The sequence below is a fragment of the Liolophura sinensis genome, chromosome 6 (assembly GCF_032854445.1).
Source record: "Liolophura sinensis isolate JHLJ2023 chromosome 6, CUHK_Ljap_v2, whole genome shotgun sequence".
Lineage (NCBI taxonomy): Eukaryota > Metazoa > Mollusca > Polyplacophora > Chitonida > Chitonidae > Liolophura > Liolophura sinensis.
The window spans coordinates 29727856-29743270 of NC_088300.1; the positions used below are offsets into that span (position 1 = coordinate 29727856).

Below are 15415 nucleotides of genomic sequence, written 5' to 3' on the forward strand. Positions count from 1 at the left end.
GCTAGCCTTCCCTCCTAAAGTAGCTCAAGACTAAGCTATGTAGTTTATTATTCATTCCTGCTTTTATTTATTTATTTATTTATTTATTTGATTGGTGTTTTACGCCGCACTCAAGAATATTTCACTTATATGACAGTGGTCAGCATTATGGAGGGAAGAAACTTGGCAGAGCCTGGTAGAAACCCATGACCATCTGCAGGTAGCTGGCAGACCTCATTCCTGCTTTTGTTATCACATTTAATGGGCAAACTTTCAACATTGCACTCATTCATTGCAATGATCAACAATGGTCAAGTCAGCCTGGAACACGTTGCCATTGCATGGGAAATAGTACCCCATTTATGGTGACTGTAGTTCAGAGCTATTATTTAAGCAGGGAGAATCAGAACTGACTAGAGGGCATAGTTATTGATTCAGATCAATCGAAATTGATTAATGCTGGAATTCACAACTACATAGCCACAAAAGGAGTGATTCTGAATCAGTACAAGGAATCAAACCACTGAGAGATTCATTCAATTCAAACAACATGGTCTGATATTTTGACTGAACCAATGACCTGTCTTGTAACAACTTTATACGCTAATGATTTAAATTAGCCAATGAGAGCACCTTGGCGTGCAAATTTTGCTGTGATTGGTTTAAAGTTACAACAATGTTTTACTAGAGAATGGTAGACAAAAGGTCTTAATCTGTGCATAACACAGGTAGTTTACCTTCACTAACCCAATAAATTATGTAAAATTTCATGGATTTGTTTTCACCAAATATAACCACCTTCCTAGAATTTCATGTAATTCTTCACGCACTGATCCCCTTATGTTAATACAGCAGGGCGAATTGATGAAAAACTTCAAGAAATAATAGAATTAGTGAATGCTGATCTGTGCTAACCAATAACTACTACTGTCCAGCATGGCTTCAGTATGGTTCCTCTGTGATCAAACTGTGCCACACTCAGTGCAACACACACACTCACACAAGTCACACAGCAAGCTCCATTGCTCCCTTCAATAGGCCTCCAGGATTCCCCATCATGTCCAGAACTCTAGTCTAGTTCCCATCATGACGCCAAACCCCTTGGCCGAAGAGTCAGATGTTCGGCAGGTGTGAAGGAGTGGCCTTCACCTGTTTTAGAGGTTTGTTGGTTGGAGCCGGCGAGGTAGATATATTTTTTAGAAGGGGTAAGGAATTGAAAGGCTGAAACATGAACAAAAAGGCAAAGTAATTATGTTTTATTGTCTAATGTGTAATATTAAATGAACATCTAACAGAAAGTTGAGATGAACTGATTTCATTCACATTTTATGCAGCAATGAATATCAATACATAACAAAGCACCCTGAGTTGGGTTAGCCTTGGCTGTGGTCAGTATCCTCCTACCATAACGTGTCCGCTGGTGTAAAACACCAATCAAATAAATACATAACATGTTGTTCTCGGCGGCTGACCTATATGCTTCTTAAGCTCAAATCCAGCCCTAATTAATATTTCTGCGATGAATTTCAAAAGATTGTCATGCAGATAACTGGCAAAAGCCAGTGCTTCACAGAGGGCACTCCGACTCCCTGCACACCTAAACCTAATGCTGTCATACCAGCAACAAATTCTTGAACATGGAGGTTAAAACTAAGATAAAAATATCATCACAGTGTAATGTATATAAAGTACTCTAATTCCTCAACCTTATTGCATATGAAAGAGTAAATATCAGTGCAATTCATGCACATTTTTAATTTGTTTTGGGGGACAAATCTACATTGGTTGGATTGGCCAATGTCAGGGCTTCACAAAAGGGATTACAGTAAGACCATGCAATCAGACCAAAATGTAATATATGACCACATCCAATCAGACCAACATGTAATATATATGTAGACTTTCATTCTTGATCACATCCAATCAGACCAAAATGTAATACATGACCACATCCAATCAGGCCAACATGTTATACACGACCACATCCAATCAAACCAACATGTAATACATGACCACATCCAATCAGACCAACATGTAGTACATGACCACATCCAATCAGATCAAAATGTAATACATGACCACATCCAATCAGGCCAACATGTTATACATGACCACAGGTGGGTTTCCTGCCAGCAACCTGTGGATGGTGGTGGGTTTCCCCCGGGCTCTGCCCGGTTTCCTTCCACCATAATGCTGGCCGCCATCGTACAAGTGAAAGATTCTTGAGTACGGCGTAAAACACCAGTCAAATAAATAAATAAATAAATTCATGACCACATCCAATTAGGCCAAAATGTAATACATGACCACATCCAATCAGGCCAAAATGTAATACATGACCACATCCAATCAGACCAACATGTAATACATGACCACATTCAATCAGAACAACATATAATACATGACCACATCCAATCAGAACAACATGTAATACATGACCACATCCAATCAGACCAGCCTGTAATACATGACCACATCCAATAAGACCAACATGTAGTACATGACCACATCCAATCAGAACAACATATAATACATGACCACATCCAATCAGGCCAACATGTAATACATGACCACATCCAATAAGACCAACATGTAGTACATGACCACATCCAATCAGAACAACATATAATACATGACCACATCCAATCAGACCAACCTGTAATACATGACCACATCCAATAAGACCAACATGTAGTACATGACCACATCCAATCAGAACAACATATAATACATGACCACATCCAATAAGACCAACATGTAATGCGTGTCCACATCCAGGATATATATAGGAAACTTACTCCTTGGCTTTTTCGAATATGCCTCTTCTTTGAATTTTCTCTGGGCTTGTGATCATCACAATTCCTATCATAGATGTCTTTGTGCGGGTCCATGTAGGGGTGAGAGAGGAGATCAGAGCATGTTAGCCTCTGGGCCGGGTCCATGGTCAGACAGCCCTGTGAACACCATATACATGTATGTCAATATCAGCGTAACTGAATCAAACAAAACAAACACCCCAGGCTAATAAAGGCTACAGTCTTGTTTTTGGTGAAGAAATTGCCCCAGGCTATGTTCAATTTCCTCCCACCACAGTGTAGGCAGGATAAATTAAATATTCTTGAGAACAGTGTAAAACACCAATCAAATAAAGAAATAAAACCAGTGGAGAAATACTACTAAAACTATTGAAATCTTCATTTATACAGTATTTACATGACTTAGCCTCATGCAGTCCAGTCTGAACTCAGTGGGAAACATTTTAAAATGATGTTCTTGTTCGTGTGAGCAATGAAAAAATAATCAAAATGCTGAAAAATATTATACACATCTCAGACTTTAAGCAGATTGATCATTTGGCTTAATAATATCAGGAAAAAATGAAAGGCCAGATATTGTCACCTTTTCAGTTTGAAGAACAGCCATCAGTGTATCATAACTTCATGCATGCCCATGCCTCATTAATATTCATTATCATTTGGTATCTAACTTACCTTCATAAAGCTGAGAGCAAGAGGACTGGCATGACAGAATTTCTCATCCAGGGGTTCCTATGTACCAAAATGCAGAAATATCTCAACATCACAGTATTTCAAATCTACACTTAATAAAAATCTAAAACTATTTCACCCTGAGTTTGCCATTTACAGGAGAACAAAAAATGATGCCAAAATCTATTTAAGAGCATGAAAACATCTCAGTATGGTCTTTAATATTTATTTTGATTTTTTTCCGGAGAAAAGGATATATGAAAATATTTTATTATGGTGGGTATTTGGGACCGTATCTTGGTATATCATACTTGCATAACAATGGTTTAAATGAGGATGTGCAAGGTCGGAAAATACCACTGACTTGTAGGACTTGTATGGAAAAAAAATTGCCTTGTGCGGCAAAATTTATGTCCAGTTGAATATTTGGGAATGAAAGTTTGCACATACATGAAATTTTGTTACTTTCATCAGTTCCCCAAACTTGCAATAGAGTGGATTCATAGAGGCGCCTTTCATTTGCAAGAAAACGTCAAAATACTTCAAAGCATCGTTTCATCAGAAAATCTTGTTTCCATAAAATGTACCAAACTTCCTGTTCGAGACTTTCCTTGCTACGAAAAGGGATTACCCTGTTCCCGTGGCTTTTCATTGAGCAAAAAGATGCACGGTGCATATCGCCAGGTGGAGTTCACGGGGACAGGAGTTCGACTCCAGGAATGTGGTAGTCATTTGCAGTGAAACGAAAAACATCAACTGATCACTCAAAATGACTGGCCTACTTAAATCTGGGTTTACTAAGCTATCGACTAATGGATCAATAACCAACCCAAGCGATGAAGCTAATGCAACGTCAGCCACGCAATGATATTTCAAGGAAAACTGGAAGTGATGTATTGAACCACTTGTGAAAATTGCAGTGACTGCAAAATACAGAGTGCATTTAATCATGTTATGGCCAACAGTTCAGTGCAGAGAGAAAGTTTGTCCTGTGAGTTACAAAAATGTCCGTTAACTTTTAGGGACAACTGTCCTGCTGGCCTTGCTTCTAATTTCTCTCCTTGATGTGATGCATGTCTAATAACTTTATTGAAATGTAAATTTGTTTATATCAACTCATATGCACTCATAATGACTCAGGAGCCTCTCACCAATGCGGTCACTGTGAGTTCAAGTCCAGCTCATGCTGGCTTCCTCTCCGGCCGTATGTGGGAAGGTTTTCCAGCAACCTGCAGATGGTCGTGGGATCCCACCTGGCTCTGCCCGGTTTCCTCCTACCATAATGCAGGTTGCCGTCGTATAAGTGAAATATTCTTGAGTACGGCGTAAAACACGAATCAAGTAAATAAATAAATAAATCTCCCTGATGCTATGCCAGAGTGTAACTGGGGGTAATGGATCAAACAAATGCCATTGACTCACCAAGCGATCAGCTTCAGGTATGCTCATTCCTTTGAAGAAAGTATTAGTAGAAAATATTTGCACATGTCTTGGCAGTAGGTCACCTGGGGAGAAGAAGCAAAGAAGAAATCTCTTTAGCCTTAACAAAGAACTTAAGCAACTTCAACGAATGGGGACATTTGAATCACAAACATGTATCACCTTGCATCATTTGTTGGAAGTTTGCGACCGAACTCAACTCATACATCTGCATATTGCATCAAACGCTTATACTGGCAGGAAAGAAAACTACACCAGAAGCACTAAGCAGTGCGATGCTATATGCTATATCCAAAACTTTCGAGTGGAGTCCCACTTGCAAACAATGTAACTAACAGTTGGCTGCAAGCAGGCAAAAAACAATTCTAAACAGGATTTCATGCCAAGGTTCCCACTCTATACATTCTTGGTTGGATATCATCGGCAACCAAGTAATAGACTGGAAGAATTTACAGTTCAAGTCCAGCAGTAAAACATTGGCGGTAAAAAAAAAAATCATAACATTAGCAATGTTTCCTTGCCAGGTATCCACAAGAACCTAACAATTTTGTTTGTGACCCAGTTAATACTCATTTTACTGCATTCTGAAGTTTTATGGATCTTAGAAAGTTACTTGGAGGTTTGTTTGAAAGGTACAATGATATCCAAATGTAAAAGAAATATAATCTACAGCATTAAAAGTAATATTCAGGACCTTTGCACAGTTCTGTTACTCCAAGCACATTTGATCATAATATTGTGTAGAAAACAAATAATGAATGGACAAAATGAGTCAGGTCGGCAAAAAACTTTAAACCAAAGTATAATTTGTAAACCAAACTCCAAACAAAAGAGACAAACAACAAGTTAAAAATGAAGACTTTTGGTTTTTGCTTCATTTTGTGGCCTTACATCGTGTGCTTTTGCTTAATGAATACCATGTCATGGATCTAATGTACACTGTTGTTATGTAAGGGTGGCAGGTAGTTATTTACTTCATAAGGACAAAAAGTGACCTGTAATTACACTAGTGAGTACTAGTGAAAGGCTCCACAATAAATTTATTGCTTACCTAAAGTTTTCTTGATCAGATACAGCTGGTCAACGTCTGACCGCCCAGGCCACAAAGCCTGACCAGTGAGTAATTCTGCAAACACACAGCCTATGGCCCATATATCTACAGGTGGTCCGTACTGGGTATCCCCGACCAGAAGCTCAGGTGCCCGGTACCAGCGAGTTGCCACATAGTCCGTATACTCATCACCAGGGCCAGCTGAGGAAAACAATCACATCACATAACTGTAAACACTGGTTACCTATTTATTTTGGTGTTGTATAATACCAACCTTACAACAAATTTTTCAGGTGAAGGTCAGGTTAACAGGTGGAGGGAACTGAAGTGTTTGGATGAGTAAACTACCAACCTTTGGCAGGCACCTGACATACCTCTTGATTTAAAGGAAAAAAATTACACATAAATGAAGCACGCATCAGCACAAAAAACATAGAAAACTGTGAATTAAATGCGGTCAAATGTTTGGATTAAAAGGTGCGCATTATGGACCATGCTGATAATGCAGGACGCCAATCATGAATGACATCACAACTTTTTCTACATCTTTAGAGTCATTTCTGAATAAAATTCTTCTGAACTGTACTAATGCAATGTATGTTTGTGTATGAAGGAGCCACTGCAACATTAAACATTTACTTCACTGGCAACATACATTATTAATATGCTACAATAAGCCAACTTTAGTTGAATCAATTAACTGTATTCATTTCAGTGAAGAAAACATTTAAAACCATACATGATGGTTCAGGGATTAATGAACTACTAATGCTTAAATATCTATGAATGCTTTGGGATTTCTTCCTTGACAAATTAATAAATAATCAATATTCTTTAAATTACCTCTAGCCTTAAAAACCATTAACAATTCATTTGAAGACCAAATCATATAGGAAGAGACCCATCACAACCCCAGAAGAATTTTTCTCACTGTCTTTGATAAAACATTATAAAATACTGCCCTAAGAACCACCTTAAGAAAATCATGTCAAATGTTATTTAAGGAAGACATGAAAGAGCTTACAATGACTTCAGGCCATCCTTAATATCTTTCCCTACAGAGGATTTTATTGTTAAATTTTATTTTATTTTAAATTTGCAATTTAGAATTAGAAACTGTTAGAATTAATTGACTTGAAAGGTAAAAGAGTCACATGTATGCATGAACTATTACATTTTAACAGGAAAACATTTAAAAGCAGCCATTTTAGTCAGCTTCAACCAAACTACAGCATTGCTGTAGACGGATTATACACATAAATATGCGACTATTTATTTCCTGTATTTAGCCTGAACACTAGTCAAGATGTGCATGTTTTCTATCTAAAGTGGGCATTTAAAATTTTGGGCACTCAGCTGATCAAATAAGCAATGAATAGACAGGGCCAAGTGTTGTGAACTAAACTAAACATACTCAGTAAACGTGCAAATCCAAAGTCACACAGCTTGATTATTCCCTGTCGAGTAATCAGTATGTTTTCAGGCTTTACATCCCTGTGGATACACTGCAAAGAGAAACAACGATAATCCTATATGTAATTGCAAATACATGTAATCAGCCAAAAAATGTCAGATTAGATGTTAAATATATGTTTGATGGTTTCGAAGACCTAGTTTTCATTTACTTAGCCATTGTAAACTGTAAATTGGCTGTGTTTACATTAAAATAAGAAATTAAGTCTTACCCGACACACCAGTGTTATTATTTATTTATTTAACTGACTGGTCTTTGATGTCATACTCTAGAACATTTCACTCATACAATGGCAGTCATCATTATGGTGAAAGGAAGCAGTAAATTATAACAACTGCATTTATAATTAGGCATTTTATGTCTTCACAGGGTGTGTATTTATAAATCTATGTCCACTACTTGTCTTGTAGCATAATTTTAAACAAGAGAACAACTGCACAGCCAACCCTTACATTGTGTTGATGACAGAAATTGACAGCTTGGATGGTCTGATGTATAATCTTCTTGACCATGTGTTCTGGTACCCTGTAAATTTATATAAATTCATTACACATGTACATATATATTCACATAATATCTTTCTAAATAACTTACTTCCTTACAAAATAGCGCCTATGAGAGACACAAGTTCACAGGAGTTCTGAGAGGGGGCGCTCCAGCATATACCGGATGTTGGGGTTAGAACCCTGGCAGTATATGGCTTTCGCGCATGAGCATTGGGTGAATGGAGTGTCTTCTAACCTTAACTTCCGAAATATGCACGAGCGCCCCCACATGGAACTCCCTTGAACTCTCGTAGGCTCTATACCATCGAGTTAAATCTTAAATGTTGTCAAGCAAAAAGTTTTTATATTTAAATGTTGTAATTTAAAAGTTCAGTGACATTATTATTATTTAAGATTAATAACGCATAATATTAAATAAAAAATAAAGGGAAAATTATTTTTTCAAGACATACTTTAATGACTAGAATATTCTATATATATATATATATATATATATATATATATATATATATATATATATTATAGGTATTATAAATGTAAGCATGAACTGTGCTAGCTTTGAAAAACACAATTGACACACATTCTATTTTTTTTTCAGCTTAATGACTTACACATGTAGATCAATGATTATCAACCAGTCATTGCAAATGTAATGAAATAAACCAGATATATGAAACAAAACATGAATTTAATAGCAGACTCCAGGATGAGCTGCACAGACAAACCAAATGACAGTAGAACACAATGTTTTCCTCTGTGACGTTGCAGTGAGTGTGTACTTCATATATGTTTTATGAGCACACATGCACCAATAATTGCGATGAAATAAAGGATAGAACAAATGACTTCACTACTCTGGACCATCGTGAAACACATTCGAAGGAATTTTACCAGTTCCCCATTCTGGTCACTTGGACCCGGCTACTTACCCTCGAGGGTTTCTATCCAGTTCATTTAGCACCGTATGGTCAACATACTCAAAGACTAGGTGAAGCCTCTTTTTCCTACGGAACACTTCTATCAGGTTGACTAAGTTTGGATGCTTCAGTTGCTGTGAATGAAAAGAAGATAATTAAGAAATGTATGTACTGAACATGTACATGTACATCTGTCAAACAAGCAAGATGATCATGTAGGGCTTTTACCTTTATGATTTATGAAAAAGGCTTAGATATCATGCTATATAGTGGTAAGTATTACCCCGAAATTTCATACTTACTATCTCATCTTGATATACACTGGAGCATCTAATTATGAGAAAAATAATAAATCTGGACAGTACATCATGTACTATGTAGTACGAATGTGGCATCATGGAATGTACCTGTAACCTCTCAGGACAGAGTGCCTAAATGCCTTTTGGCACTCCACTTGTACTAATCCCATGCACATTAAAAAACACTGACCTTACAAGCTTCACATTTAGTTATTTTTACTTTCCATCGAAGGGTACCTTAGTTATGTAACTCTGATGCTATAACAACATGGCAGAGGCAAATACAACTTAAACTGGAGCAATGTTCCACTGCAAATTATGCAGACGTTGCACAACTGAGCACAGTTCTAGGTTTCCCATTTATGAGAAATAAATGTAAACAGAAATCAATCACAAATTTTAATGAAGCCGCACCACTATATTCTCAAGTCGATGCCATTATACAAGATAATTAGAAAGATTATAATAAGAATTTACTTTTCAAAATGACTGGCAGACACTGGGTTGAATGATAACATGAGACTGTATAGGGAAGTGAACAACAGTGGACAGTATTCTGAGAAACATACCAGATAATATAACATAAAAATATAATACATCAGACAAAAAAAACAACCTTCACAGCAAACCTGAATGGTGAATGTCAACAGAGAGTTCTGTAGTTTTTATTTCATATTACCCAGAAGCTACGTTTTTGTATTAAATGATGTCAATCTTATTTATATAATATTTCCATTTCCCTGTCTTTGCAAGTGAAACTTGTAGACATGACAAACTTTGAGCACCTGGATTTCCATGGCCTAGAACTATCTTGGCACAAGGAAGCCTGTAATGCTGGGGGTGCTGTGTACGTTGATCAAGTCACAGAGGACATGATATCTGTTTTCTCACTGAAGACTGCTATTTTCACAACACATGTTGTATCGACAAACGCATCTGATCGACAAACAATGCACAACAACCTTAGCTTAACAACATTATAAACACTGTATAAACAACATTGTAAAATAAAGGACAAAGTCAAAGTGAAGCACAGATATGCAAATTTCCTGACAATTGTCACATAATGATAATGATACACCAAATATGTACATAACTCACTTTCAACATGCGTATTTCCCTCATAGCTATCTTCTTTATCAAAGGATCATCTTCAGATTCCACGAACTTTTTGATGGCGATGAGTTGCCCAGTATCTCTGTTTCGACACTTGAAGACGACCCCGTATGAACCTTCTCCAATTTTAGCGATCTTCTCATACTTCTCCATGATCGGTATTCCAAGACCCTAGTCACCGGAATAATGACAGTTTCTAGCTGCTAGTGATCAAAACGGACCCTCCCCGATAGACGCATTGCCTGACAGGTGCCCGTTGTCCCTGCGCACGAAAAGCACACTGGCGATCAATCATTCGCCCACAAACTGTGACGAATTCTAGGTACTAATGAGCCGGACACAGTCCAGGTGTAAGTCCGCAGGAATACTTTTCTATGTCTTGTAAAGAATCACAATAAAAGCAGTCTTCCAACTGGTTATAATTAGTTATATGGTACCATCTTCCAACCCACTCTCTTACCAAACCCGGCCGCCATTGTTGTTTGGACGTATTTACCTAGTCACAAATCCCTACGCTGTTGCTATTTTAGTAAACCGCAACTGTTAGTTTGTCGTTTAACTCTCTACCTACAGGCAAGAAAATGTTACGCACCTTGTTTATTACATATGTTCTTGTTCAGCATTGAATGATCTTGGTTTTTGATTTGCATAACGGGATTTACTTTCTGTCCAAAGGTGGTAAAGCGGACTGTGTTATTGTGGATACCATGGAAACGCTGGGAATCACGTGATTAATATTCATCGGCTACATTCGATATTTTCCGCTTATATGGATCGTGACAACTTTCTGTCGGCATAGATGAAAGGTTGTGAATAGTTGATGGATAGCGTGCACAGCAAGGCAAGGTGTATTTTTACACATCGTGGTTATGCCACTAGGCGATGGCTATGCATAAAGATTCCCAGCGTAGGCTATGTAGGCTCTCTTATTAGGGTTATAGCTATTTATATCTCTATGGTTGAAATGAATCTAACCTGCGACGAAATAATTAATAAATCAGTAGTTTTATTAGTCCCAGATCTAACATGTTTACACAAGTGTGTTGACTAGTCTATTTATACAACTACATTCTATTGATAAACTACTGGTGGTATTAATATGCTGTCTATTTTTGATAATTTTTCTTTTTATAATTATAGTTATGTCAAATTTTGTGTAAACAAAAAATAAACTAAAGATTTCCCTGTGTGAGAAACTAATTTCCTGTGAAAAAAAATGAAATTTTTTCACATAAAAAGCAATGTTCTCTGTGAAATATGTATATATTTTGCTTTCTAAGCTACTAGTCATTGTTGATAAACTAACTATTTGATAAACTACTGCATGGTATTCAGTACTGGAGTGTAACTTTTGCAGATGGTTATTTACTTTCTTCATTCCGAGGCCTCTGTGGCGTGGTGGCTGGCATGCTAGCACAGCGCCTTTCACCAGTACTTGCTTCCTTTCCAGTTGTAAGTATGGAGGTCTGCCAGCGACCTGTGGATATTCGTGAGTTTCTGCCTAGCTCTGCCGGATTTCCAGTGCGGTGTAAAACACCAACCAAATAAATTATCAATAAATAAATAAATTTTCTTCATTGAGCTCTTAACAGTCTGTTAATAGTCTTCTGGCTGTAACAAATCTCATGTTTGTGAATTGGTAGAACAATCACATCTGAGTGAATTACCCAAGAATTGTGAAATACAGAACAGGAACAAAATGCCTATTTCATGGTCTGTATATTCAAGTTTAAGAACATCAGGTTTTCCAAAAACCCATACCTCTACATGGAAACTTCATACCATGTAGGCCGAGTGAGAGGGGTCTCATCCGCTGTCACGTTATTAAAGGAAATCTTAAACAATAGGCATAATTACCCGTACTACAAAAACTGTTACAGCACCAAATGCCCTCCTGAAATTAGGAAGACCTAGGCCCAGTTTCACGAAGCTCTCTTAACGTTACGAGCTCGTTACCACCATGACGACATAATGCCTACAGTACTTGTTGCAGTGGTATTTAAGTAAATGTAATGTTGAGAGTGTCTTGAACTGCAGTAAGAGCAACTGCCTGTGATTGAATGTAATCAAACTCCAGTGTTGAAAGTCTTCCTTGGGAGTATCCATTTTATCAGATGGTGATGGGAGTATCCATTTTATCAGATGATGGGAGTATCCATTTTATCAGATGGTGATGGGAGCATCCATTTTATCAGATGGTGATCGGAGTATCCATTTTATCAGATGGTGATCATCATTGACTTCAATATAAATTTCTTTTACACTGGACAAAAAATATCATGTTAGGTCACAGTCACTCAAAATAGGGAATAGCTGAATAGCAGAAATGCACAGTTAAAAAATTGAAAATACATGTACAGGCATTGGTACCATATCATCTGCTGGCCTGCTATCCTTTATGCTCGTAACAGGTCACCTGTCAATAATTAATCATAGTATGATTTTAATTTGTTGTAGATAAGATCACATTATATAAAAGGAAAGTCATTAATCTTCTCTTCCACTAACGATTCATTGATGGACTTGTGTGTGTCACACCATAATCCAGAACTAACTTCACTTGTCAAATGTGGTCTGTTTCACTGGTGGAGAAAACCAGTGCCGGGGACAAACTACAGTGGGTCGATTCCACAAAGCCAGGTTTGACTGAAGTCAAAATGTGTACACATACATGCTGCGATAAGGGAGTTTTTGTCACCAAGGATCCAGTATCAGTATATAAAGAAGCAGGAGAATTTAATCTCATTTAAAGCATCATGTACAACATATGCTGAATAACCTTTAAAAAATAATATATCAATGAAGGAAGTCAATGCTTCCCATGATGCATCTGGTGAACCAATTTACAGGCCATAGGGAGCATTTCAAAACACCAGAGCTGCCATAAACAAAACAAACGCATATCTTTATGAAACCAATATTTTATTGAAATCCATGGCTGAACAACGCGTATGTATAATGGTTCTTATTTATAGTCTACAATGGTAAAAATGGAACGGATGCTGTGTTCAGACCAAACAAAATATTCAATCTAAGACTCCTGTCACTCCAAGTCGAGGGAAATGATAGTATATATATTTCCATTTAATGGTGTTGTAAGATGGTTCACTACCAAATCTTGTGTGCTGTGGATTATTTAAAAAAAAAAAAAAAAAAAAAGATTCTACCTGAACAATGAAGTCATAAAACAACATATGATACAACCTTGGCAAATCTGTTTCGATCAATTTTGAATATTTGGTTATCAGGACCAAAGGGCCTATAGCGACTGGTCACAGTTTCAGCAACTCTAATCATTGCTGCATCGAAATCCAAGGTGTCAGTGGTAAAAGAAATGAAATCACAGAGAGCTATTAAAATACCTATAGTTACCGAATTATGTGTTACGCAGAACGTACAGGAAAATATGATGTCATCAGATTTTAGACTGATTTCAAACTGGTAGGAAATATAATCCACATGCAGTAGTAGGTGGCACAGAAGCATTCTATGTATTGTACCCTGGATGAACCATTAATGCTACATGCACAGCTAGAGAAAGCCGGTGCAAAAAGACAGGAAAATGGAATCAAATGTGACCACTAACACATGTAGGACTAGTTTTAATTAGTGATGTCCACTGACTGGGAGGATACAAATAGGCCCTGGTCTCTGACATATACATCTAACTATCCAGAGCAGTTTTCTGGTACCCCAATTCCTCAACCTTTTCGCATATAAAAGAGAAACTTTCAGTAAAATTTATGCACATTTTTAATCTGATTTTGGAAACAAAATTACATTGGTTGGATTGGCCAGTGTCAAGGCTTCACAAAAAGTATAATTTTATCAGTCAACCCAGAAAAATGCCTTCAAAATATGAAAAAATGTGAAAAGGTTAAAGAATTACAGTAACAACTGGACAATGTTCAAAAGGTAACTGGATAATATAATGGATAACACAGAGTAGGAACTCTATATTCACCACTGAAGTCTTTGTACGCTTAAATGAAACCAACAACTGAGCACTGATCAGCATTAAGTGAAAATTCAAAAATATGAACTTGTTCATATACACAATTATTCAAACTGTTTTAGATGTCAGACTTAGATATTTAAAAAAAAACACATCATTTCATGAATATTAGGCATCCTTGAAGAAAATTTCAGCATCACTGATGAAATATTATTAAAACAGTGACCTACTCAAGTGCAAACCACTGCTGTTTTAATATTGTTCACCTTGCATGCTAACACTTTAACAAAGGTGTCTTAATATCCATTAAATGTCTTAAGTCAAACATCAAAGTCTTGCCTTTTGGATAAGTTTGATTTCAATAGGGTTATCACATTTTTTCTTTGTGGCCAATCTAATACAGATATATACGTCCTCTTATGCGAAGCTTTCCGAGTGTCACGGTTCTTAATGAGAACTCATTTATTTATTTAGTTATGCATTCAGCTGAAAATTGCAAAATTTATCTATCAGGATTGTGGTGTATGCTAGGGTGCTGAAGTTTACATGCAGTGAATGAACAAGTCTCTTGAGCCACAGTTCAGAGATCAGATTTCATCTTATTTGCCAATTGATAATCTGAGTGAAAACATGTATGTATGAATGCTTGGGTTTTGATGTCAAACTTAGAAATTCCTGTGACGATGAGGATTCATTAGGTCTGTGTACATATAGTGTCGTCTTGTAGCAGGGCAAGTCCATGCCCTGAATAAACAGAAAGTTGTTTTGTTGCGGTTGGAAAAAATGAACTTGAAATGTTATAAATACATACACACAAAAAGAAAAAAAAAAGAAAAACAAAAACAATCAATGTTTTGGCTTCAGGTATTTGTAAAATACATCCAGCGGCCTTGTCACCAGTAAGTTTTGACACTAATTGCATAGCAGCATCTAACAGAGCTAAGTAAGCTAGGTGGCCTATCTGTAATTATCCACTGGTCAGCAGCTTGACAAGGGACTGTCCAGCGCAACAAGACATAAAAAAAAAAAAAAATCCACTGTGCATAGCATAAGTTACAGTAAAGTAACAGAAAAATGCAAGTTACACATATTCAAGTGTTGATGAGGCAGGATCTGATCAATGATGTAGACAGATATAGCACTGAACTGACAGTTAACTGAATAAGGTTTTTTTTTTTTCCCCCCATAAA

At 36.9% G+C, this 15415-nt stretch overlaps 1 protein-coding gene across 1 annotated transcript; it reads right to left on the reverse strand.

The window, feature by feature from the left end:
- Positions 1 to 72: 72 nt before the first annotated feature.
- Positions 73 to 10724, reverse strand: LOC135466771 (cyclin-dependent kinase-like 1). The gene is made up of 9 exons (XM_064744440.1): positions 10256 to 10724; positions 8868 to 8989; positions 7885 to 7957; positions 7373 to 7463; positions 5959 to 6159; positions 4890 to 4972; positions 3471 to 3527; positions 2778 to 2933; positions 73 to 1200 (listed from the first exon to the last, which is right to left on the reverse strand). The coding sequence occupies exons 1-9, from the start codon at positions 10421 to 10423 to the stop codon at positions 1093 to 1095; spliced, it is 1059 nt and encodes a 352-aa protein (XP_064600510.1). The 5' UTR covers positions 10424 to 10724; the 3' UTR covers positions 73 to 1092.
- Between the last annotated feature and the right edge of the window lie 4691 nt (positions 10725 to 15415).